The sequence below is a fragment of the Heptranchias perlo genome, chromosome 3 (assembly GCF_035084215.1).
Source record: "Heptranchias perlo isolate sHepPer1 chromosome 3, sHepPer1.hap1, whole genome shotgun sequence".
Lineage (NCBI taxonomy): Eukaryota > Metazoa > Chordata > Chondrichthyes > Hexanchiformes > Hexanchidae > Heptranchias > Heptranchias perlo.
This window is the reverse complement of record NC_090327.1, coordinates 54,741,600-54,767,855: the sequence shown is the minus strand read 5'-3', so window position 1 is coordinate 54,767,855 and position 26,256 is coordinate 54,741,600. Positions and strand designations below refer to the sequence as shown.

The following is a 26,256-nucleotide window of genomic DNA, read 5'->3' as shown; positions in this document are numbered from 1 at the left end:
CCAAGGTCCAGTTTGAACCACGGATGCCAGAGCCTTCCTGAGAGTTCATCATTATCTGCCGCACAGAATTAGAACCGAACATCAAAAATTCAGTAATTGCTATTGAATTTGAAATAATTCAGACATCTTCACACTTACTTTTCTTTCTGTTATTCAAATGTTACTGGCAACTACAGAAAATTGACAATCACTTCCCTTTCTAAACTCTAATCAGATATGATGTGGAGATGCCGGTGATGGACTGAGGTGGACAAATGTAAGGAATCTTACAACACCAGGTTATAGTCCAACAGTTTTATTTGAAAATCACAAGCTTTCGGAGCTTACCTCCTTCGTCAGGTGAGTGAGTCACTCACCTGACGAAGGAGGTAAGCTCCGAAAGCTTGTGATTTTCAAATAAAACTGTTGGACTATAACCTGGTGTTGTAAGATTCCTTACACTAATCAGATATAACTGCACCTGTATTTGACTAAATATGGATGCTAAGTGGGAAAGACTAAGGATCGATCTAGCAGCCCAAAACTGGGCACCCATGAGTTGTTGTGGACCATCAGCAGCAGAATTGAATACCACTACAACCTATAACCTACGGGTTGACACAACCCTCACTTGTCCATCACCATCTAGTTCAATGACAAGTACAGAAGAGTGTGAAATGGCAACCTCCTGAAACCATAACACAGGGCTACCTGCATACTTAGCACCAAAAGCAGCAAGCTCTAGACAGAGTTAACAACTAACAAATCAGAGCAAAGCATTATAGTGCTGCCGCATCCAGTCAAGAGCTAGGTCACTTAGGATGGATATTCAGACAACGAATGGGGGAGAAGAATGAGGCTCTTTGAATATCCCTATCAACCACGGCAGCGCTCAGCATGCAAGTGGAATAGATAAGGTTGAAGCATTTGCAAGCATCTTCACCTAAATGTAACAAGCGGATAAGTCTATTTAGCCTCCTTCCAAGGTTACCATCATATAGATGCCAGTATTCAGCTAACTCAGTTCTCTCCACATGATATTAAGAAGCAGCTAAGTGCACTGGGCACAGTGAGGTCTTTGGGCTCTAAGATCATCCTAGCTGAAGACTTGTGCACCAGATCTAGCCATTTCCCCTAGCAAAGCTGTTCCAATGCAGCCATAACATGGTAATTACCCGATAATATGAAAATTGCCTCGGATAAATGTAACCTAGCCAATTACCACCCTACCAGTCTCCTCCCAATCATCAGTAAAGTGATGGAACGAGTTATTAACAGTGCCATCAAGTGCACCCAATCAACAATAACTGCTCACCAATGCTCAATTCAGGATCCACCAGATTCGGACAAATTGGATCCAAGCAAGCTTTTCTGCCAAGTACAGAAGAATTTAAACACAAGGGGTCATACTTACAAATTAAGGAAAAGAAGATAGGAAATACAGGAGCAACTATTTTACTAAAGGGGGGGCAAAAATGTGGAACAGATTGCTGGCTCGGGTCAGGTAGTGGAACAAGAAACTAATGGGTTTCCAAGAAGGAATTGGACAGGTTCTTGTAAACAACTGGGATTCAGGGTTATTAGAAATGCAACAAGTAAATGCTGTGGATAGGTGGACTAGATGGACCGATGGTCTTCTACCTGAAACTGATACTATGTTACACTCAGCTCCAGTCCTCATCATAGGCTTGAAATGGGAGGGAAGAGCTGAATCAAGAAACAAGAGTAACTGCCCTCAACATCAAGGCAGCATTCAATCAAGTATGGCACCAAGGAGCCCTAACAAAACTAGGGTCAATGAGAAAACCCTCTTGTGGCTGGAGTCATACATAACAAAGGAATATAGTCTAGGCTATAGGAAGCCAATCATCGCAGTCCCAGGACAATGTTGCAGGAATTCCTCAGGGCAATGTCTGAGCCCAACCATCTTCAGCTGCTTCATCAATGACCTGCCCACCATCATAGTGTCAGAAGTGAAGCTGTTTGCTGTCTATTCCACTGTGTTGAATATTGAATCCAATGGGGAATTCAGGAGAAATTTCTTTACCCAGAGAGCAGTTAGAATGTGGAACTCGCTACCACAAGGAGTAGTTGAGGCAACTAGCATAGATACATTTAAGAGAAAGCTAGATAAACAGGTGGGAGAAAGGAATAGAAGGATATGTTGATGGAGTTAGATGAAGAATGCACGTGTGGAGGATAAATACCGGCATGGACCTGTTGGGGCAAATGGCCTGTTTCTGTACTGTATATTCTATGTAATTCCATGTAATTCCATTCACAATCCTCTGATAATGAAGCAATATCAAAGCCTACAGCAGGAACTGGACAACATCCAGACTTGGGCCAATAAGGTAAAATTGGCATTACAAAAGTACCAAGCAATGACCATCTCCAACAACAAAAAGCCCAACCACCTCCCCTATCTTCAATTGCAACACCATCACCGAGGCCTCCATCAACATCTTGGAAGTCACCAATGACCTGAAGCTTAACTGCACCAGGCATAATCAACACAGCAGTGGCTAAAAAGCATGATAGAAGCTGAGTACTGTGATCCATGGCTCACCTCCCAACCCCTCAAAACCTCTCCACCATCTACAACACACAAGGCACAAGTGTGAAAGAAAGAACATGCATTTATATAGCGCCTTTCACAACCTCCGGACGTCCCAAAGTGCTTCACAGTCAATTAAGGAATTTTTCAAGTATGGTCACTGTTAGAATGTAGGAAATGCGACAGCCTATTTATGCACAGCAAGTTCCCCCAAACAGCAATGTGATAATGACCAGAAATTCTTATTTTGTGATGTTGGTTGAGGGATAAACGTTGACCAGGGCACTGGGGAGAACTCCACTGCTCATCTTCAAAATAGTGCCATGGGATTTTTTTACGTCCGTCTGAGACGGTAGACGGGGCGTCGGTTTAACATCTCACCCTCAGTACTGTACTGGAGTGTCAGCCTAGATTATGTCATCAAGTCTCTGGAATGGGACTTGAACCCACAACCTTCTGACTCAGAGGTGAGTGCTACCGTTGAGCCACGGCTGACACCTAAAGAGTGTGATGGAGTACTCATGATTCACCTGAATGGGTGCAATCATAATAGTCAAAGAATTCAAAAGCAAACATTCAGGCCACAGCAGCCTGCTTGATCGGAACTTCTGCCACTGGACTCAATATCCAACCCCGTCATCAAGGTGTACTACGACTACAGTACGCATGCATAGCAGCAGCATCTCACCAAACTTACCTCAGCGGTACCTCCCAACCCTGCGACAATTCCCACTGAAAAGGAAAAGGATAAGTGCAGCAGCAAATGTCATGGAAACACTATTACTTCCAAATCACACACCATCCTGATTTGGACATATAACACCGTTCCTTCATTGTCACCAGGTCAAAATCCTAGAATTCCCTACCTAACATTATTACGGAAGCACCATTGCCAGAAGTTCTGCAGTGGTAAAGCACCAACTACTCAGGGCAACTAAGGATGGGCAACAAATTAGCTTCACACACAATTTTTCATTTAAGATGCAAAATTGTGAAAAAGTTTAGGAATATTTTGATCTCTCCTGCTCTGTACAAGAATACTCTAGACTATTCTAGTTAAAGGGAACTGTAGCTATCAATTTTATATCTTGTATCAGGTAAAACTCATTTCTGATTAATCAGGAGTACCAGAAAGTTTTTACAACTTGCATTTATAATCTGAATTATATCTGCAACACCTGTGGTGTCATGAACCTTTCACACTTGTGAAAGAAACATATCACAACCAATGCAAGATACTCTGTAGTGATCATATGTACCAATGACTGGTTCAAATCATGTTATTGTAATTTACTGGTTCAAATCTATCTGATTTTATAACTAAGCAACTCCAGTCTTCAAATCTGCCAATAAGCAAAAAGCATTATTGTGCATTGCAAGAGCACCCACTCAGAATATAGTGCAATGGGTAGTATCTTCAATATACTGGACACTGGTTTATTCTTAGATAACTATAAATTCAACAGAGGGTTTGATTAGATTGGAACTGAAATATCGATCCTCGCTGATCACACAAAATGTATCTGTGGAAAGTAAGGCGAAGAACACAAAATTTTGAAATCTATCCAATGAGCATCTTGCTTTGAAACTTGACGATCACATCTAAGCTTCTGGTCAAATTACTTGGAGCATCAACAGAACATGCATTAGACTCATCATTAATCCTCACACTTACCAACAAACATTCACTGTTCACTTCGCACTTGGGATCCTTTAACATGGATTCGATTTTTTCAAAACGAGCCTCCAAACTTTCTCCAGACGACATGGTGTCCGCGTTATTTTATAAAGTCTCGTCCCAATTAAAAAGTAAACAAAACCTATACAAAATAAGCACTTCCGATATGATTGTGACAGCCTCTTCACGGAGCAACGAACAGATGTAACTAACAGTCGATGCAAACGGCTTCACAGCAATTTTACCGAACAGTTTTTTTTTCCACTCGGAACCATAAAAACTTTCACGGAGCTTCTGCGAATTATCTGCCGCATTTTTTAAAAAAAATAAATAGAAGAAAAACTTTCCAAGTTCCTTTTCAAAGTCTGAGGGCAGTGGCTCGTTTACAAAAATGTAATTAAAAATATATTTATTTATATATATATATATTCGTCAACTCGGTATTGAAACAGTAGAAAAGTGTAATTTTGTTTTAAATTAAAGTTCAATTTGAAGAAAACACCGTTTTCAGGTTGTTGTAGCAGGCCTCGGTTAAAGGCCTGAACAACGCATCTAGTCTCTTGACAGCTTCAGCTCAGGAAAATGAACTTCTGCAAATATTTCTTCACACCGGATAACACGGCGCGCATTCAACATCCTCTGTGCACATCGCTTAACATAAAACCCGGTTCGCAGATCCCCGATAAGCAGCGAATTTTAAATCACTACGAGCTTTTTTTAAAAAAAAATTACGAGGATTATTATTCTCCGGCTTCTTTCTCAAAGACGGTGGGAATGCAGCACATTTTTTTTTCTTCCTGAAAATCTACCCGTCAATTGCAACTTTCTTTTCCTGATCAACATGTCCGCCTTCCTGTTCAAACACTCACAGGAACCCGGCCCGAACCCACTGCGCAAGCGTCAATTTACACCACACTCAAGAGCCCGGCCCAAGTGCGCGTCAATTAGGCCTTGGGCGCGCAATACAGTGAACCAGTCTGCAAGTAATTGGGTCTGTTTAATGGGTATATGTAAAGCTTCATCTTTCGTTCACATAAAAACTGAAAATGCTGTTTATCAGCAACTGGAAAGGAAGGCTGGTTAGAGACAGCAATTTGCATTTATATAATGTTAAAAATATCCCAAAGAAATAGGCATAATGAAAATGGATTTCAAGCCAAGGAAGAGTTTAGGAGGGGTAATGAAAGGAAAGGTCGAAAAGATGAGTTTTCAGGAGAGTTTTAAAGGTGGAGAGAGAGGTGAAAAGATTTAGGGATGGTGTTCCAAAGTGTAGGACTGAAGCAGCTGAAAGGATGTAGGCAGTGTTGCAGAAGTGGAAGTAAGCAGTCGTGGTGATTAATGTGGGGTTTAACGGCCAGCTCAGCATTGAACATGATACGAAGATAGTGGGCAGATAGGTTCTGCCTGAGAGTGTGGCTGGATTGCGGGATGGGGTCAGTGGTAAGGGAGTGGAGTTTATGGCAGGGGCTGAAGACAATATTGTCACTATAGCTGATGTTGAGCTGGAGGAAGCTGGATCAGCTGTGTTTACCTCTGAAATGCTGACCTATACATGTAAACACTGGTAGGGATAAAGGGGATGTGTACCCCCAAACTTTTTGGCATGGATTATCTTCTCATCTGGCCCCTGCTCCAAATCACGGAATTGCCCTGATGTTATCTCCAGTACCTGGTTGAAGCTCTACATTAACATGTTTTCAAGAGCAACTATTTTCATTTTTATTGTCTTTTAAATATAACAAAATATCCCAGAGAGCTTCGCAGAGGTGACAATGCAATACTAAGCAATAATGGAAGATAGGTTAGGAGAAGTGATTGAAGACATGGTGAGAGGTAGTTTTTAAGGAGGAGAGAAAGGTCGCAAGGCCAATTGGCTTAGGGAGAGTACTTCAGAGTGTGTGGGACCAAGAAGCGAGTGAAGGTGGTGTGGAGAGAGGGTATGATGCAAAGGAAGCCAGAATTAGAAGAGCAAAGGGCACACCCTGGCACATATGGCTGGAGGAAGGGGTGAGGCCATGAAAAGACTTAGGACAAGGGTTTTAATTCAGTGTCTTTAGGGGATAAGAAGTCAATAGAGATTGGCGATGACAAAGGTGATAGGGAGTGGGAGTTAATATAGGATGGGATGCTGGCAGCAACATTTTGGATGAGTTGCACTCTATGAAGGATAAAATTTGGCAGGCCAGCAAAGACAGTATTGGAGTAATTGAGCCTGAAGAAGACAAAAAGCATGAGGAGAAGCCATTGCAGAAGATGTGCTAGTTGAGATACTGACAGATCTGCTTTGTATTGCACTATTTTCTGTTTTTATTCAATCTCTCTTCTCTCCCCCCCCCCCTCCCCCCACCCCAGCCTTCACCTACATCTGAGAGTGCTGTGCAGGTGCAAATGCCAACCTAATGCAGGAAAACTGTTTCCTTCTGTGAAGATGTATAACAGCTTCCTGAAAATCAGTCTCCACTGTTTTCATTTCTTATTATAGAATCATACAGCACAGAAGGCCATTCGGCCATCATGCCTGTGCCAGCTCTCTGAAAGTGCTACCAATTATTCCCACTCCCCTGCTTTTTCCCCATAGCCCTGCAATTTTTTCCTTTTTAAGTAGAGATCCAATTCCCTTTTGAAAGTTACTACTGAATCTGCTTCCACCACTCTTTCAGGCAATGCATTCCAGATCATGACAACTCGCTGAGTAAAAAAATGTCTTCTCATCTCCCCCCTGGCTTTTTTGCCAATTATTTTATACCTGTGTCCTCTGGTTACTGACCCTCCTGCCAGTGGAAACAGTTTATCCCTATTCTATTAAAACCCCTCAGAATTTTGAACACCTCTATTAAATCTCCCCTTAACCTTCTCTGCTCTAAGGAGAACAATCCAAGCTTCTCTAGTCGCTCCAGATAACCGAAACCCCTTGTCCTTGGTACCGTTCTTGTAAATCTCTTCTACACCCTCTCCAAGGCCTTGACTTCCTTTCTAGAGTGTAGCGCCCTGAATTGGACCCAATACTCCAGCTGAGATCTAGCCAGTGATTTATAAAGGTTTAGCATCTCTTCCTTGCTTTTGTACTCTAAGCCTCTATTTATAAAACCAAGGATTCCATACGCTTTTTTTTTTAACAGTTTTAATTGACCTGCCACCTTCAAAGATTTGTGTATGTGAACCCCAGGTCTCTCTGTTCCTGCACCCCCTTTAAAATTGTACCATATTAGTTGATTTTCCATGACATACATGTGGAGTCAAGACCAAGCGCAGCATTCAAGTCAAGTAGAATTAGAGGGCAAGGGATAATTTGATCCAGGCGAGGAGGGGCCAGGAGGGAAGGATTGGGGAGAGAGGAGGAGGGGGGGTTACGGAAGAGGGTAAATGGGGGGAAAAGAGGAAAGGGCAAGGGATGAGGAGGTTTTGGAAATAAGGAAGTAGGATGGGGATAAGAGAAGCAATGGCAGGGAAACTACCACAGTGCAGGGGTAAGGAGGCTGGAAAACTATCTCAGCTAAAGGGGGGAAATCGGCCAAGATTTTCATCTGAGCTGGGGGTGGGAGGGGTGCAGTTGCAGTGTTCCAAGGCCAAAATTATTCTTCCACTGAGGGAGGGGGGAGATGCCACAGGTGATTTTAATACTCAGTTGGGGGATCCGGGGCTCTGGGCAGTGGTGGCAATTTGAATGAACGTTAAAGGAGATGAAGTGTCAAGGCCAACTTAAAGACTGAGTGGGGTGGAGGGGGTGCTGGGTGACATTTCCTATTTTAATGGTCTGTGGAGGGGGTAAGCCAAAGGTAATGTTCATGCTAATTGTGGGTAGGTGATATGCTGCATTACAATGCACTCTGCATCAGTTTACTGTCCAATTTTATCTGAAGGCTTCTTCAGAGTGTTGCCATATTTTAGTGGAAGCTGCTTGAGAGTGCCACCAGTTCCAGTTTCTGTCCTGAAGCAATTTGTTTAGGTTCTCAGCCTTCTGTCCCCCACCTTGAACATGCTTTTTCAGACAGCCCAGTTGTTAGGTGCTTGTATCGAACCAATCTCCGAATGCGATCATCAACATCCCAACTCATTACTGAGCAGCAAAGCTTTCCAGAGTAATATTTCTTCATTCCATAAGCTAACTCAGCTTCATCACAAAAGCATCAGTGTAGCAACAGAGAAGATGATTTCAGTTGTTATTTAAAGAAAGTTGTGAAACAGTGGATTACTGCAACTGTCATGATGGACGGGGGCTTCAATGTAAGTACAGTGGGACTGTCACATAGCCTCACAATACTTAATGAGTCACATAATATGACCGCACAGTGCCATGTTTAGGCACAATACCTATGGAATGTTGCAGCCAGTCATTAATTTTAATATATATGTGTGCATGCACACACATTCTCTCCTAAAAACTTTCTGTTATGATTTTGAGTAAAACTTGTATCAAAGAGAATCATGATGGATTTATGAAGAGTAGGTCATGTCTGACTAATCCCTCTTGGATAAGCTCATAGCTCCTCTCTGTGCCTATCTTGGCATTCCCCAAAAGGCCCATTGAGGCACACATCCCCGCCTCCTTAAGAGCAGCAACCCCAACTGCCTCATCCTCTCTCGCCAACCTTCTTACCCTGCGTGCCAGCTGGCGGCTATCTTACCAACCTCCATCCTGTCCAGCTCACCCCTCCCACCGCTGATCCCATGGACTCTGCCAGCAGATCAACAATCACCTCCCTTCGCCACATCTTCCTCTGGCATGTCCGTTCACTTGTGGACAAGGCCCTTGCCATCCATGACATTATTGTGGATGATTGCATTGATAGCATGGCCTTGACAGAAACTTGGCTTATGGATGACAACACTTTTCCCCTTTCTGAAGTCTTCCCGCCTGACTATACCTTCCATCACCTACCCAGCTCAAACCGTGGTGGTAGTTTGGACCATATCAGCAAATCTCACCTTGGTCTGTCCCCCTACTCCTCAGGCACCTTCTCCTTCTTTGAGCACCTCACTTGTTCCACCCCTCTCGCCTCTCCTTTAACATCCTTGTTCCTTACCATCCACCCAAGCCTCACCACAAGTTTCTCATGAAGATAATCCTCAATCCTTTCCTCCCTCAGCCTCTGCACTGAGTGACTTCTCATCCTTGGTGATTTCAACCTCCATCTCAACTCACCTTGCCCTCTCTCCTCTGAGTTCACTGCCTCCTGTCCTCCCTTAACCTCTCCATCTGTTTAAACTCTCCTACCCATATTCATAGCCACCCCCTCAACCTTGCCGTCTCATGTGGCCTCTCTTTTTTAAGCGCCATGGGACATTTTTGTACGTTAAAAGACACTATGTAAATGCAAGTTGTTGATGTTGTACATTGCTGAAGAAGGCATACAGCTTGTAATGTAAGAGATTATCCTTTTGAGCAAGTCTTTGCTAATGAGTTTGGAAATGTTGCTGAAATATTTCTCATAATCTACTGTGGACTCCTTCAACGAAAGCTCTTAAAACATCTTACATATACTTTCTGATGCCATTGTTGGACCAATCAGCAGCAATTTGCACACATCTACTACCTGATTGCTTTTGTCATTAAGCTGCAACAGCAAGCTAATCAAGGTACCATAGATGTGTTCCAGAAATAAAGTGTTCTGTTGCATATTTCCAAATCTGTTTAGCTTCCCAAGTACATTAAATGCTGCAGCTCTCACTTTGTCACGTTCATTTTAAAGAAAGGCTCTATTGCAAGTGCTAGATTGATAAGGATGGAATTTGCATAATTCTCTTGCAGGTGATCAAGGATCTTGGATATGCTTGAAATTGCCTCAACTGCTATGAGTTCATTGGATTTATACTGCAGACAACAACTTAGTGAAGCATCTTTCTATCTTTTGAGAAGTTCCAATTGAAGCATTTCCCAAATCTTTTACGGCAAGCTTTTGAACAACAGGAGAAGCATCAATCAAACATCGAAGCAAGCTTCCCACAAAAGTACGAAGCGAGCAACAATTCTAACATCACTGACTGATTTAAAATATCTCCAAAGAAGGCAGCTATAGTGATTGTCTGATTCTTATGCAAGTTAGCAAGGACAGGAATGAATTAATCAACAACGTTGATCAGATGAAGGACAGCACAGACGGTCATTTTGCTTGCCAGCAGAATAACACTCTTTTCTGAACTCTTGATCAAATCCTAACCTCCCTTTTCTTTCATGTTCATATCATAACCCTTTCCCTGGGTCAGGGCAGCTTGAAGTGGAGCATAATTGTAAGCATCAGTGTCAGATTTTTGAGGTAGGCTGAAAGTTTTCCTGTCCTTTGGACTTCTAAGAATGGAACGAGGTCTGGACATTAGAGCTGAGATTAATCAAAAAGGTGCTGAATAACTGGGGGTAAATAAACATTGATTCTGAGACAGGATTACAAAGCATTTCATGAACACAGATAAAGGGTGCTAAGCTGCTGAATTTGTCACATCTTTGACAAGAGATTCTTTGAAACACTATCCACTGAGCAGAACGTGGTGGATCTCTATATTGAAACATTGGCTGAATCTTATTGAAAATTTCAATGATAAACCTAGAACCTGGATTAACCAGGCGATTATTGCTGATAATCAGCAGCTACATCGTTTGATTTGTTCATTTCCACTGAAAGCAAAAAAAAATTAGCCGGTGGTTGACCTAAACATTCAATGTTTAACTTTCAATGTCATTGTCTTCAAGAAAGCTGAGTAATGTATTAGTTGTGTTTGGTAAGAAATCCGCAACAGAATGATGGTACGATTTCTGGACTGGTGCATACCAGTTTTTGCAGGGACTCAGACATTTTCGGACTATCTAATTCGCCATAATCAAAAAGTCTGTCCAAATACAAACGTTAAATTTTGAAAATCGCCATTTTGCTGTGATTCACATATTAACTTTCATGCAGAAATCCAAAGCGACCAAGCTTCTAAATTTAGTATTTTATTATTATTTATACTATTATTCTTCTGCTTCTATGAAGGTTTCAGCTGCCAAGAAAGCTGGCACAGACCTGCAAGATGCACTGGTGGTGATCAAACATCAGCTAAATATCAAGGGTAAGGTTCATGAAAGCTGCTGGCTCCTTAGCAGGCACCCTTATGGCTAAATGGTCAATAATGCCCTTGACTTGGAGAAAGCCTGCAATGTGTGTAAACCCCAGAGCCCTATCCTGCTGTCCATGGAGAAAGTGATGAATTGGTTTACTTTAGCAAATAGGGCATCAGTCACCTGCTTGATGCGGGTATGAACTGCAGACTGACTGATGGAGGCAAAGAAGTTGAGGGTTGTTGTTTGACTCCAACAGCTAATGAATAATAGATTGCCAGCTGTTGCTGTGGGAGCACTGAAAGAGAGGTTCCAGGAATACTGCAGAGGGAGACTCTGCGAACATTGGAGAGTTGGTTCAGGGATCTGCGATCACTGTGAGAGGGGTCCTGGAATCTAGGGAAAATGGGAAGGGAGCTTTCAGGTTCTGGAAGTACTAGGAATGTAGCCTAGGAGTTTGTGAGCACAGAGAATGGGTTCCAGGTTCTGAAAGCAATTGGAGGAAGTCTGAGGAGGAGTGTCATGGGATCCAGCAGGACTGGGGTGTGGGTTTCTGTGTTGACAGGATTAGAGGGGAACTCAATCTAGCAGCCTTGTGAGGCAGGACAGGCCCAGGAGAATGAAATTCAAACTGCCTTTGTCCCCTTTTAGACAATCAGGCACCATCCTCCTCCTCTTTCCTGCACATTAACCACCTTCCTGGTCCTCCTACAGCACCTTTTGCATTCTCAGCTATCCTTCCACCACTTACCTATCTTTATGTTCCAGCCTTAAAACATTTAAAGATGTATTTTTTGCTTCTTAAAGTAACTGGATGGAAAGTCAAGGGTTGAGGTGAATAATTTTTTAATATGTGCTCCCAACATGTGGCTGGATAGAAGCAGAAAGTCTGCCCTTTAGTGCATTACTTTGAGTGCTGGGGAGATAGCTGATGAACCAAAATGGTCTGCAGACAGATCAGGGGAGGATATTAAATAGACAATCTTTAATAAACAAATATCTTGATTAACAAACAAAAATGGCACCATAAAACATCCAAAACTTTCCAATTATTGATCTATCTTTATATTCTTAAAAATAAGAACATAAGAAATAGGAGCAGGAGTAGGCCATATGGCCCTTCGAGCCTGCTCCACTATTCAATAAGATCATGGCTGATCTTCAACCTCAACTCCACTTTCCCACCCGATCCCCATATCCCTTGATTCCCCTAGTGTTCAAAAATCTATCTATCTCAGCCTTGAATATACTCAATGACTCATTGGGGTAGAGAATTCCAAAGATCCACATCCCTCTGAGTAAAGAAATTCCTCCTCATCTCAGTCTTAAATGGCCGACCCATTATCCTGAGACTATGCCCCCTAGTTCTAGACTCTCCAGACAGGGGAACAACCTCTCAGCATCTACCCTGTCAAGCCCCCTCAGAATGTTATATGTTTCAATGAGATCACCTCTCATTCTTCTAAACTCCAGTGAATATAGGCCCATTCTACTCAATCTCTCATCATAGGACAACTCTCTCATCCCAGGAATCAATCTAGTGAACTTTCGTTGCACTGCCTCTAAGGCAAGTAAATCTTGCATATGGTGTGCTTCCTGTACACATTAAGATTAATTTCTGTGTAATGCTTTTATAATGGAAAATCCATATGACAACATGTCACAATGGAAAAACCTGATGTCACCATTTTATTCTGGAAAAACCATATGTCAACTTTCACTATCATGATTTTTGATGAACCAACTGAAAAAAAGTTTTTTGAAAAAAGTTTGGTCTGCCTTTTTTCCTCAGTAACTGAAATTTCTAATGTCCAAAATAAAGTTTTAAACAGAACAGAAAATTATGTATTTCACAATAACATGATTAAACGTGTCAATTGAATGGCCTTTGTTTATTTTAATACATTCATTAAAATTTTTAATTGAAGGCTTCACCCTCTCCCAAAATCCAGCGCAGTGACTCTGTTAGCTGAAGGTAAATACTGCTTTCTGAGCACGTGCAGTGTACAGTTTCCAAGGATGCATCAATAAGATTAAGTTAGCCAAATGACAGAATGTTTCTCTCTTGGTCTCTATTTGGTTGTTTTTCAGAACTACTTGAAGAAAAGCTTCAGAACAAATTTCATTCAGGTGAAATTTATATTGAATGTATTTTTTAAACAGAGAGACTGTCTATCTATGAGAGTGAAAGAGAAAAACATGATAAACTGCACTGATTAGACACTTACAGCTTTATTTGGTGTTTGAATTATACTGCATGAACTTCAGAAAATATATTAAACTGAGAGAAAGAGAAATGCAGTGTGTGTTTCCTCATCCTAATTTGGATTCATTCAAAAAAAGAGTTGAATTTTGAAAGTAAACAGAAAGCTTTTAATCATCACCTGATTATTAACTGAGTTTCGTTAATTGTAAGAAAATGTAAACATTCTTACTACTGATACCAGAGAGAAACAGACAGCATGTCTTTCCTCCTCCTAATTTGAGTTTTTAAAATAAATGTTGAATTTTAAAAGCAAACATAAAGGGATTGATTTTCATCATCTTAGTGCCCTAATATGGGGTATTAACACTACAGTAGAGGTCAGCAAATCTGGTGGAAACCAGTTCTGTTTAATTCTTGCTGGTTTTAATCTATCTTTCAGTTGGGCCTGGAGTATGTGTCTGAATCTCACAATCTGAGAAGGTGGGAGCTTCATCACCATATAAAAAATTAGGCGGGGAAGGGTGCCACACCACTTTCCCACCCATGTTGGATGTCTTCAGCATGCCTGTGAAAACCTGCTGGGATGGAGGTCTCGGGCATACTTGCAGGTGGATGGCCTTTAAAAGGCCCATGCCTTTAAATGAATGTGCATTAGGCCTCTTGAGTACTCTCTTGTAGTTTTTTTTTCCTGCTGGCACTTAGGCTGTCATGAGCCTTTGTGTCCGTTGCTGTTATTTATTTATTTTGACCTGAGCTTTCTTTATTGGCAACAGAGGGCTTGCTACCAGTAATCCTTCCAGCTTACTTGTTCAGAGAAAAAGGGGACGAGCAGAAGGATACTGGGCAGATCAGGCCTCCCACTTGCACTTGCACTCCAATATTACATAGAATTACATATAACGTACAGCACAGAAACAGGCCATTTGGCCTAACAGGTTCATGCCAGTGTTTAGGCTCCATACGCGCTTGCTCCTTCCCTACTTCATCTAACCCTATCAGCATATCTTTCTATTTCTTTCTCCCTCATGTGTTCATTTAGTTTCCCCTTAAATGCATCCATGCTAGTCGCCTCAACTACTCCTGTGGTAGCAAGTTCCACATTCTAACCACTCTCTGGATGAAGGAGTTTCTCCTGAATTCCCTATTGGATTTATTGGTGACTATCTTATATTTATGGCCTCTACTTCTGGTCTCCCCCTCAAGTGGAAACATCTTCTCCACATCTACCCTATCAAACCCTTTCATAATCTTAAGACCTCTATCAGGTCACTCCCCTCCCAGCCTTCTATTTTCCAGAGAAAAGAGCTCCAGCCTGTTCAATCTTTCCCGATAGGTATAACCTCTCAGTTCTAGTATCATCCTAGTAAATCTTTTTTGCATCTTCTCCAATGCCTCTATATTCTTTTTATAATATGGAGACCAGAACTGTTCACAGTACTCCAAGTGTGGTCTAGCCAAGTTCCTATACAAGTTTAACATAACTTCCCTACTTTTCAATGCTATCCCTCTAGAAATGAACCCCAGTGCTTGGTCTGCTTTTTTTTAATGGCCTTACCAATCTGCATCGCTACTTTTAGTGATTTGTGTATCTGTACCCCCAGGACCCAATGCTCCTCTAACCCATTTAGATTTTTTTTTTACCCATGCAGTATGTAGCTCCCTTATTCTTCCTAACAAAATGTAATACCTCACACTTACCTATATTGAAATTTATTCACCAATTACATGCCCATTCTGCAAGTTTATTAATGTCTTCCTGTATTTTGTCGCAGTCCCCCTCACCTCCTCAGTCTTAACTATACCCCTCAATTTGGTGTCGTCCCCAAATTTTGAAATTGTACTTCCGATTCCTGAGTCCAAATCGTTTATGTAAATGGTGAACAACAGTGGTCCCAGCACCGATCCTTGTGGAACACCACTTCCCACCTTTTGCCAGTCTGAGTAACTACCTTTAACCTCTACTCTTTGTTTTCTGTTTTGTAGCCAGCTTGCTATCCTTTCTGCTACTTGTCCCCTGACTCCACTTGCTCTGACCTTAGGCAATCTATGTAGAAGGAAGTGCATTTCTGATTTTGGTAGATTTGAATGGTGGAGGCATAACTTCCCAATGATAGCTGCACCAACAGACCCCCATTGACATCACAATGAGATGTGAATGCCTGTTTAGCCCTTATGCTGGAAGGTTCTTCAGAAGCATCCAAATCATAGTGTGCCATGCTTTACAAGGTGTTGTTTGAAAGAAGTCATAGCAAGGTGATCAGGAGTCAGCATTGCCTTTTGGCCACACCTACCAGGATGCCACCAACCATTTCTGCAGGCTCTAGCAAACCCACAGGAAACAACGGTGATACCCTGCCTTCTCAGGGGATCCATCAGCAGAGTGGAAGCTGCTGAGCTCTGCCTCTGCTACTGCTGGAAGGAGACCAGCAGTTATCATGCTACGTAGAGCTTGCACTTGAGCATGGACTATAAGGATCTGCTGTGGCCTGAAACTTGGGTTCATCTTCCTGCTGCAGTATTGACCTATGACATGATGCTGTGCAGTGGCTCAGAGGAAAACTGTCCTCGCAAACATCTCATGCAGCACCACCATCACTTGTCTGCAGTCTCATGCTTGCACTTATCCTGTTCTGCCATTTCTTAATTGGCAAAGGTTGCTGCTGGGCTGAGATGCCTTTTAATACTCTCTAGAAGCTTTCTAATTTTTTGTTACCTTCCTTGTGATATTCCATTTTAACTGTCCCCATCACTTAAAATTTGACTTACACACAATTTTCCTCTCCACTCCTTACTAACCCAGGGCCTAGAAATTTGACTGTGTCCAAAAATGGGTGTGTATTGCACATGCCTGTTCACGTGGTCCCAAACAACATGTTAAATTTGGGCTGATACCTGATTAAAATGATTCCGGCCAGCGATACCCACACTATTCATTGGCTGCATGCCTGTTTAGGAGCGCTGGAAATCAAGCGTTTCTGACGCCACTTAATGGCAGCCAGCACTTCTTAAAAGGGAAGTGCACTCTGGCTGCAGACAGCAGGCAAACACTTGGAAGGAGAGAAATGGCTGGAAGACCTGGAGATCTGGCCCCCAGATTCTCCGAGGCTACTTTAGCAGCCCTGGTCCAAGCGGTGGACTAGAGGAGGGAGATTCAGTTCCCTCCAGGCAACATCTCCGCCGCAAGTGGGAAGAGGTCACAGAGGAGGTCAATGCCAGGAGCTTAACTCCCAGGACATAGTTGCAATGCCAAAAGAAGTTCAATGACCTCACCAGAATTGTCAAAGTAAGAATACTGCTCTCTTACTCTCTGCTCACACCTCCACCAACTCCAGCCTCACTACTCACAATACTTCCCTCCCCAAATCTTTTCACTTCCTACAGTCACTGCATCACACTTCACTCCACCTGCTTCTCCACATTCACACACTCTGCACTTATTATTTTCATCTCTAGTCAAACCCTCATTTCCCTACATACCATATCAGACACACTACAGATAAGCTATTATACCACGACAGGCACATTCTCTAAACACCTCACAGACTGTCATTAAGACATTCCCTTCTTACTTACAGTAGTAGGTCAGGCACAACTCCAGGCAAATGCCTGCCACCAGAGGAGGCCAAACCCACATGCACACCCTCTTCCCTGTCGAAGAAAACATGCTAGCCATCGCGGACAGAGGGAGAGTCATGGTCATGGTGACTGGCAATGATGAAGAAGACAATGTGCAGGGTTTCTTCACACCTTATCCTTTTTTTCCCTTCTTACTTCTTTCTCACCCTACACTCACTGCATGGCAAACTGCAGCTGCTTTCACCAGCCACTCATCTCTCTTTGCTCTCACTTAATACTAAAAGCTAATCCTTGTCCCACTCTTTCATTTCAGGTGCTGATGATGTGGAGATACCATTGCCATTTCAGGAAGAGGAGTCCAGCCTTCCTGAAGAAGCACCATCATTCGATTTGACCCTCACAAACACCTACTCAGAGTCTGGCACCACGCTTATTTTAGAGGCTAAGCGAGAGGATGGGTCTTCACGTGGTGAATCACCGGGCACAAAAGGAGCTAGAGCAGGGGGATAGGATGCCACAGATACCAGCTTGCCAGAGGGCCAGGTCGCATACTAGTTCTGCTGCAGATGACTCAAATGTTGACTTCGAGGGCCTTGACTTGGATCCCTGAAGACTTCAGAGTGGCTTCAGATGTGATTGGTCCTCTTGTAAACTTTAAACTTCATCCTGAGGGTAGGGCTGCTGCATAATGTCTGAGCAGCTGGCCACTGCTAATCCATCCAACCCCCATCCACTACGCATGCCCATAGTGGTGCACTTGCCTCCCAGGATTATTCAAATCAGGGCACATCCCCTTATCCCCTCATATTCCAGCAGAGTTAGCGACAGAGATTCCCAGTGGCTGGATCCTAGCACTTCCACCAGGATCTAAGGTGCAAGAACATTTAGGCCCAATATTTTTAGCATTTTTCCATCCTTTGCATTTCTTGAGTCACATTTCATCGCACCTTGTATGCAAATTTCTTGCAACCAACTGGCACAAACTTCATATTTATAAAACAGCAACAAATCACAACTGAACAGGAATGGAAATCACCAATCTTGAAGTTCCAAAAACTATGAATCAAGAATGAGCAGTGAACAACATTTACCAATACAAGATAGGAGAAGGCAAACCAATCAAATCAAACTTTTTTTCAAATTCCTTTTGGCCACCATCTTGAACTTTCATTAGCTGAAAAACATGCAATACAATTAAGACATAGAAAATTTACAAAAAAATAAGTAAACTTACCTATTAACTTACCTGAGTAGCAGTTTTTGTGTTTAAAATGTATATAATGTGTTTTTAGTTTTAGTCTAGACCTCTTTGAAAAGCCTATGGCTTGAGTTCATGTGCTTGCCAAAGCCACCACTGTCAGCAGAAGAGTCTTAACAGCTACAACTCCTTGCAATTTCTGTGACTACTATTGCAAGGAATTATAGCTGTTACAACCAATGACTACAATTTCCAGCATGGTGCAATTCCAACATGTGAACTAAACCCCCAAATGCCCATATTAGTCTTTGCAGAAAATGTCTACCTGAGACAGATAGCAACAAGTATGAACTCAATAATATGGTCTGGGCACGGACCATACAGTGCCTCTCTCAACCTACCTGACATTAAAAGAAGTTTCCAGATTTCTACTGTAAAAGCTGGCGATATAGTTGACCAGCAACAACTCACCAGTTTAAAATGAGCATGGATTAAATTGCCATAAGCAGTTTACATTTTTTTAATTTGTTCATGGGATGTTGGCGTCGCTGGCAAGGCCAGCATTTGTTGCCCATCCCTAATTGCCCTTGAGAAGGTGGTGGTGAGCCGCCTTCTTAAACCGCTGCAGTGTGGTGAAGGTACTCCCACAGTGCTGTTAGGTAGGGAGTTCCAGGATTTTGACCCTGCGACGATGAAGGAACGGCGATATATTTCCAAGTCAGAATGGTGTGTGACTTGGAGGGGAATGTGCAGGTGGTGATGGCGCAAATGTTACTTGCCACCTATGAGCCCAAGCCTGGATGTTGTCCAGGTCTTGCTGCATGCGGGCACGGACTGCTTCATTATCTGAGGGGTTGCGAATGGAACAGAACACTGTGTGATCATCAGTGAACATCCCCATTTTTGACCTTTTGATGGAGGGAAGGTCAATGATGAAGCAGCTGAAGGTGGTTGGGCCTAGGACACTGCCCTGAGGAACTCCTGCAGCAATGTCCTGGGGCTGAGATGATTGGCCTCCAACAAACACTACCATCTTCCTTTGTGCTAGGTATGATTCCAGCCACTGGAGAGTTTTCCCCTTGATTCCCATTGACTTCAATTTTACTAGGGCTCCTTGGTGCCACACTCGATCAAATGCTGCCTTGATATCAAGGGCAGTCACTCTCACCTCACCTCTGGAATTCAGCTCTTTTGTCCATGTTTGGACCAAGGCTGTAATGAGGTCTGCAGCCGAGTGGTCCTGGCGGAAGCCAAATGAGCATCAATGAGCAGGTTATTGGTGAGTAAGTGCCGCTTGATAGCACTGTCGCGACACCTTCCATCACTTTGCTGATGATTGAGAGTAGACTGATGGGGTGGTAATTGGCCGGATTGGATTTGTCCTGCTTTTTGTGGATAGGACATACCTGGGCAATTTTTCATATTGTCGGGTAGATGCCAGTGTTGTAGCTGTACTGGTACAGTTTGGCTAGAGGCGCGGCTAGTTCTGGAGCACAAGGCTTCAGCACTACAGCCGGGATGTTGTCGGGGCCCATAGCCTTTGTTGTATCCAGTGCACTCAACCGTATCTTGATATCACGTGGAGTGAATCAAATTGGCTGAAGACTGGCTTCTGTGATGGTGGGGATATCGGGAGGAGGCTGAGATGGATCATCTACTCGGCACTTCTGGCTGAAGATGGTTGCAAACGCTTCAGCCTTGTCTTATGCACTCATGTGCTAGATTCTGCCATCATTGAGGATGAGGATGTATACAAAGCCTCCTCCTCCCGTTAGTTGTTTAATTGTCCACCACCATTCATGACTGGATGTGACAGGACTGCAGAGGTTTGATCTGATCCGTTGTTTATGGAATCGCTCAGCTCTGTCTATAGCATGTTGTTTCCGCTGTTTAGCATGCATGTAGTCCTGTGTTGTAGCTTCACCAGGTTGGCACCTCATTTTTAGGTACGCCTGGTGCTGCTCCTGGTGTGCTCTTCTGCACTCCTCATTGAGCCAGGATTGATCCCCTGGCTTGTTGGTAATGGTAGAGTGAGGAATATGCTAGGCCATGAGGTTACAGATTGTGCTGGAATACAAATCTGCTGCTGCTGATGGCCCACAGCGCCTCTTGGATGCCCAGTTTTGAGCTGCAAGATCTGTTCTGAATCTATCCCATTTAGCATGGTGGTAGTACCACACAACACATTGGATGGTGTCCTCAGTGCGAAGACAGGACTTCGTCTCCACGAGGACTGTGCGGTGGTCACTCCTACCAATACTGTCATGGATAGATGCATCTGCGACAGGTAGATTGGTGAGGACGAGGTCAAGTAGGTTTTTCCCTTGTGTTGGTGCACTCACCACCTGCCGCAGGCCCAGTCTGGCAGCTATGTCCTTCAGGACTCGGCCAGCTCGGTCAGTCTTGTGCTACCGAGCCACTTGTGGTGATGGACATTGAAGTCCCCCATCGAGAGTACATTCTCTGCCCTTGCTACATGAGATGGTATTAAGTTAGAAAGAAATAACTTTTATTTATATCGTGCCTTTCATGACCTCAGGAAGTCCCAAAGCGCTTTACAGCCAATTTGCACACAGCAAGCTCCCACAAACAGCAGATAATCCGTTTTTAGTGATGTTGGTTGAGGGATAAGTATTGGCCAGGACACCTGGGTGCTCTTTGAAATGTTGCTGTTGGATCTTTTATTTCCACCTGAGAGGGCAGGCTCAGTATTACATTTCATCTGAAAGATGGCACCTCCAACAATGTAGCATTCCCTGAATACTACATTGAAGTATCAGCCTGGATTTTTGTGCTCAAATCTCTGGAGGGGGACTTGAACCCACAAACTTCTGACACAGAGGCAACACTGTTACCACTGAGCCAAGACTGTCAATTTAGTTAGACTAATAGCTGGAAACCTCCTTCACTCTTGGCAGATTGAAAGAGTCAGAACACTGGCACTTTGTAATATATTTCTGATTAAATTTCTGACTATCACCTTACCTTTCCATCAACCTGACCCACTCTGCTTTGCACTACCACCTCATCCTGTGTTCTCCTCTAGCACCTCTCCTCTGTCTCACCCCTCCCTTGCATCCCTGCTCACCACCTTGCTCTTACTCCCATTATCCGTACTCACCTCCCCCTCCACTCTGAAATCTTAACCCCTCATCCTCTATCAGCTTCCTCCTGAACCCCAAACTCTCATAATTCCCCTCCCAGTCCCCTGAGCCTTCATTCTCATCTCTTCCCAAGTCCTCGTTTTGCTCAGCCCACCCCTGCCCTATTACCCAATAACCTCTATCCCCTACCCTTCATGCCTATCGCCTCCTCTATCATCCTATTAGCAAACCCCACCTTCCATTCCTCTTTCCTCAATGTACTGATTGTAAACCCCGATTCACTATACTCTCACAAGCCTAATCTCAAACTCGCACTCCTCCAGCAGCCTGTTGCCAAAGTCACTTTCCCAGCACTAGAACATACGAACATAAGAAATAGGAGCAGGAGTAGGCCATACGGCCCCTCGAGCCTGCTCCACCATCCAATAAGATCATGGCTGATGTTCGGCCTCAAATCTACTTTCCCGCCCGATCCCCATATCCCTCGATTCACCTAGAGTCCAAAAATCTATCTATCTCAGCCTTGAATGTACTCAACGTCTCAGCATCCACAACCCTCTGGGGTAGAGAATGCTAAAGATTCACAACCCTCTGAGTGAAGAAATTCCTCCTCATCTCAGTCTTTAATGGCCGACCCGTTATCCTGAGACTATGCCCCCTAGTTCGAGACTCTCCAGCCAGGGGAAAAAAACCTCTCGGCATCTACCCTGTTAAGCCCCCTCAGAATGTTATATGTTTCAATGAGATCACCTCTCATTCTTCTAAACTCCAGAGAGAATAGGCCCATTCTACTCAATCTCTCCTCATAGGACAACCCTCTCATCCCAGGAATCAATCTAGTGAACTTTCGTTGCACCACCTCCAAGGCAAGTATATTCTTCCTTAGATAAGGAGTCCAAAACTGTACACAGTATTCCAGGTGTAGTCTCACCAAAGCCCTGTATAATTGTAGTAAGACTTCCTTACTCTTGTACTCCAACCCTCTTGCAATAAAGGCCAACATGCCATTTGCTTTCCTAATTGCTTGCTGTACCTGCATGTTAACTTTCTGTGATTCTTGTACGAGGACACCCAAATCTCTCTGAACCCCAACATTTAACAGTTTCTCACCATTTAAAAAATATTCTATTTTTCCATTCTTCCTACCAAAGTGAAAAACTTCACATTTCCCCACATTATACTCCATCTACCACCTTCTTGCCCACTCATTTAACCTGTCTATATCCCTTTGCAGACTCTTTGTGTCCTCTTCACAGCTTACTTTCCCACCTAGCTTTGTATCATCAGCAAACTTGGACACATTACACTCGGTCCCTTCATCTAAGTCATTAATATAGATTGTAAATAGCTGAGGCCCAAGCACTGATCCTTGTGGCACCCCACTAGTTACAGTCTGCCAACCTGAAAATGACCTGTTTATCCCTACTCCTCTTTCTGTCTGTTAACCAATTCTCTATCCATGCTAATAAATGACCTCCAATCCCATGAGCCCTTATCTTTCGTTAACAACCTTTTCTGTGGCACCTTATCAAATGCTTTTTGAAAATCCAAATATACTACACTGGTTCCCCTTAATCTACCCTGCTAATTACATCCTCAAAAAATTTTAATAAATTTGTCAAACACAATTTCCCTTTCATAAAACCATGTTGACTCTGCCTAATCATATTATGATTTTCTAAGTGCCCTGTTACCACTTCCTTAATAATGGATTCCAGCATTTTCCCAACGACCGATGTCAAGCTAACTGGCCTGTAGTTCCCTGCTTTCTCCCCTACTTTCTTGAATAGCTTTTTTTTGAGTAGCTTTTTTAAAAAAAGTGCTTGTAGTGCTATAAATAGAACAAAATGCTGTAAGTATTTTGAAAAATGAACTGTCATGCTGAGAAATTGTTGAAGAAGGAGCTCATTAGGTGATGGGGAGGATGAGAATGGGAAAAGGGAGCAGGTGGATGAGTGTGTGAAACAGGGAGGGAGGGAGGGTGCAAGACCTGACAGACATGTGTTCCAGCAGCTGCAACAGCTTAAGGCAGGACTGGGGCTATCATAATGGGGCTGGTGCGCATCCAAATTAGTGCCAAGTCCAATTGTGGGGGTGGGAAGGAGGTCAGGGGGCTGGATTGGTTTAAATCTCACGATTTCATGATGGGGAGGACAAGTTGTCTCTGGAGAGGACTGAAATACAGTGAGTAAAATCAAATTAAACTTAAAAGATTAATTAAAGTTAAAATATAATCTATAAGTTTAAACTAAACTTAAAATAAGACTTGCCTGGCAGAAAATCATAAATGTTCAATACATTTCAAACAAAAACTTACTTAAAACTTACTGTAGTGCCTTTCTAGAGAAATGGAGTTTGGAGGAGAAACAGTGCCACCTTGTGCTGGGAGGCCTGAAAGATAAGTAATGGAAAGTATAGAAACCTATACAAAGTTTACTTACAGTTTAAAAATAATTCTGAGTTTAAAAGTGATTTTAAGCATGACTGCCAGGCACAATAAAATCATGGCACAAGATGCAAGTGTGATAAACAGGAAGTGCATGCTAGATACAAAAGTTATAATTACACTAGCTGATGTCCCATGGCATGCCTAATGGGAATTCAGAGGTTTTATACAAACAAGGGTATTATGCCAAGTAGTCATTTCAGAGATACTGACATATCAACAATGGGGATTGCCTTGCAATCTTGGAGCTCTGGAAAGGGGGCCCAGTGTTTGGCATCACTGTTTTGTTGGCAAATGTGATGCACTTTCACCAAAACAGTTGATGCTGAATCTATTAACTGCTTCAAAAAGGAGCTGGATATATGTTTGCAATGTAATTAGAAGTTGTAGGTATAGATTAGAGTGATTCAAATACCACACAGCACATAAAAAGAAAGAAAGAACTTGCATTTATATTGTGCCTTTTATGTCCTCAGGATATCCCAAAGTGCTTCACAGCCAATGAATTAGTTTTGACGTGTAGTCACTGCTGTTTTGTTGGCAAACGTGGCAGCCAATTTGCGCACAGCAATGAGATAAATAACCATAATAGGTCCTTTCCTGTTGGAAGAAGGAGTTGTCTATGGATCTTTTCTAGATTACTCTTGGGGGACAAAAAATTAATGCAGAAGTTTACCATGGGAGATTAAATGGGTGGAGTAAATCCATAAAATAGATTGTACAATGTCTGTACAAAGAACGAGATAGACGCGCTGAATGGCCTTTTGTTATTCCATTCTTTTATACGTTTCAATGTTTTTAATTCAGTACAGACAGGGATCAAGCCTTTGATTATTTTGGTCTGTACGGCTCAATATTACACCTGTGCAAAGGTCATTTGACAACGGTACTGTCTAGTAAATCTGTACCAGAGCACAGATTAAAGAGAAGCATGTTTCTTTTCAGCAGAAAATCTGTCTCCATCAATAGCTAAAAGTAATTTTAAATTATGTTTGTGCAAGCCTTAAAATTATTTTTTGGTTCAGCTTGATGCTGCAATAAAGCAATAGTTGGTTGAACTGAATTAGCAGGCATCCTCTTCACTAGTGTGTTTTGTAAATATGCCGAAAAATAAAGCAGATAACATTATTCAAAACAAGCTTTAAATACAAAATAACTTTCTCCAAACTCTAAGGCTGGCTAGCACTCCACCTAATGGATAACTAGTCTTACAGTATTAAACTGATGTTACCACACTCACTATAACCTGATTGCTATGGCAACAAATTGAGTAACCTGGAGTTTGGTGAGCACTTGAGACATAGTGATCATTCTATTGCTAGATTTGATATTGTCAAAGCTATGGCAGAAACAACAATGTGGTGGTACAAGACTTTGAAAGAGCTGACTATGGAGCTGTGAGACGACTCCTAAGCAATATTATCTAGGAAACTAAATTTAAAAATAGAAAAAATGAATGCATTTCAAGCTACCTTTTGTGGCATTACTTACAGGTCCAGATGGATTGCATCTGCACATATTAAAATAAGTTAGGGAAGAGATAGCAGAGGTACTATTGCATACATATAAAAATTCAGTAGAAAAGGGAATACTGCCAGATGACTGGAGGACAGCTAATGTGATTCCTATATTTCAAAAGGGAGATAGAACCAGTCCAGGGAACTATAGACCAATTTGTTTAACATCGGTGGTAGGAAAGATAATTGAATCCTTACTCAAAGATATAATAGAAAAACATCTCGAAACCGAAAATATAATAAAGAATGGTCAGAACAGATTTTCAAAGGGAAGGTCATGTTTGACCAACTTTATTGAATTCTTTGAAGAAGTGACAGAAAGGGTAGTCAAGGGTAATGTAGTAGATGTAATATGTTTGGATTTTCAAAAGGCCTTCTATAAGGTACCGCATAGTAGACTCATGACTAAGGTCATAGCATGTGGAGTCAGGTGACAAGTAGCAGAATGGATAATGAGCTGGCTACAAGTCAGAAAACAGAGCATTGGGGTTAAAGGTAGTTACTCAGACTGGCAAAAGGTGGGAAGTGATGTTCCACAAGGATTGGTGCTGGGACCACTGTTGTTCACCATTTTCATAAACAATTTGGACTCGGGAATCAGAAGTACAATTTCAAAATTTGTGGACGACAACAAATTGAGGGGTATATTGAGGAGGTGAGGAGGTCTGCGTCAAAATACAGGAAGACATTATTAAACTTGCAGAATGGGCATGTAATTGGTGAATAAATTTCAATATAGGTAAGTGTGAGGCATTACATTTTGGTAGGAAGAATAAGGGAGCTACATATTGCTTGGATAATAAGCATCTAAATGGGGTACAGGAGCAGTGGGACCTGGGGATACAGATACACAAATTACTAAAAGTAACGACGCAGGTTAATAATGCCATTGAAAAAGCAAACCAAGCACTGGGGTTCATTTCTAGAGGGATAGAATTGAAAAGCAGAAAAGTTACGTCATA

The 26,256-nt window shown here is 42.5% G+C and overlaps 1 protein-coding gene across 1 annotated transcript in view; it reads right to left on the bottom strand.

Moving 5' to 3' along the window:
* Positions 1-5,075, bottom strand: part of rock1 (Rho-associated, coiled-coil containing protein kinase 1) — a 278,787-nt gene extending 273,712 nt beyond the window's left edge. The window contains exon 1 of the mRNA XM_067979744.1: positions 4,212-5,075. Coding sequence (XP_067835845.1) covers positions 4,212-4,304 — 93 coding nt within the window. The 5' untranslated portion in view covers positions 4,305-5,075. The remainder of the gene's footprint in view (positions 1-4,211) is intronic.
* Positions 5,076-26,256: the final 21,181 nt, after the last annotated feature.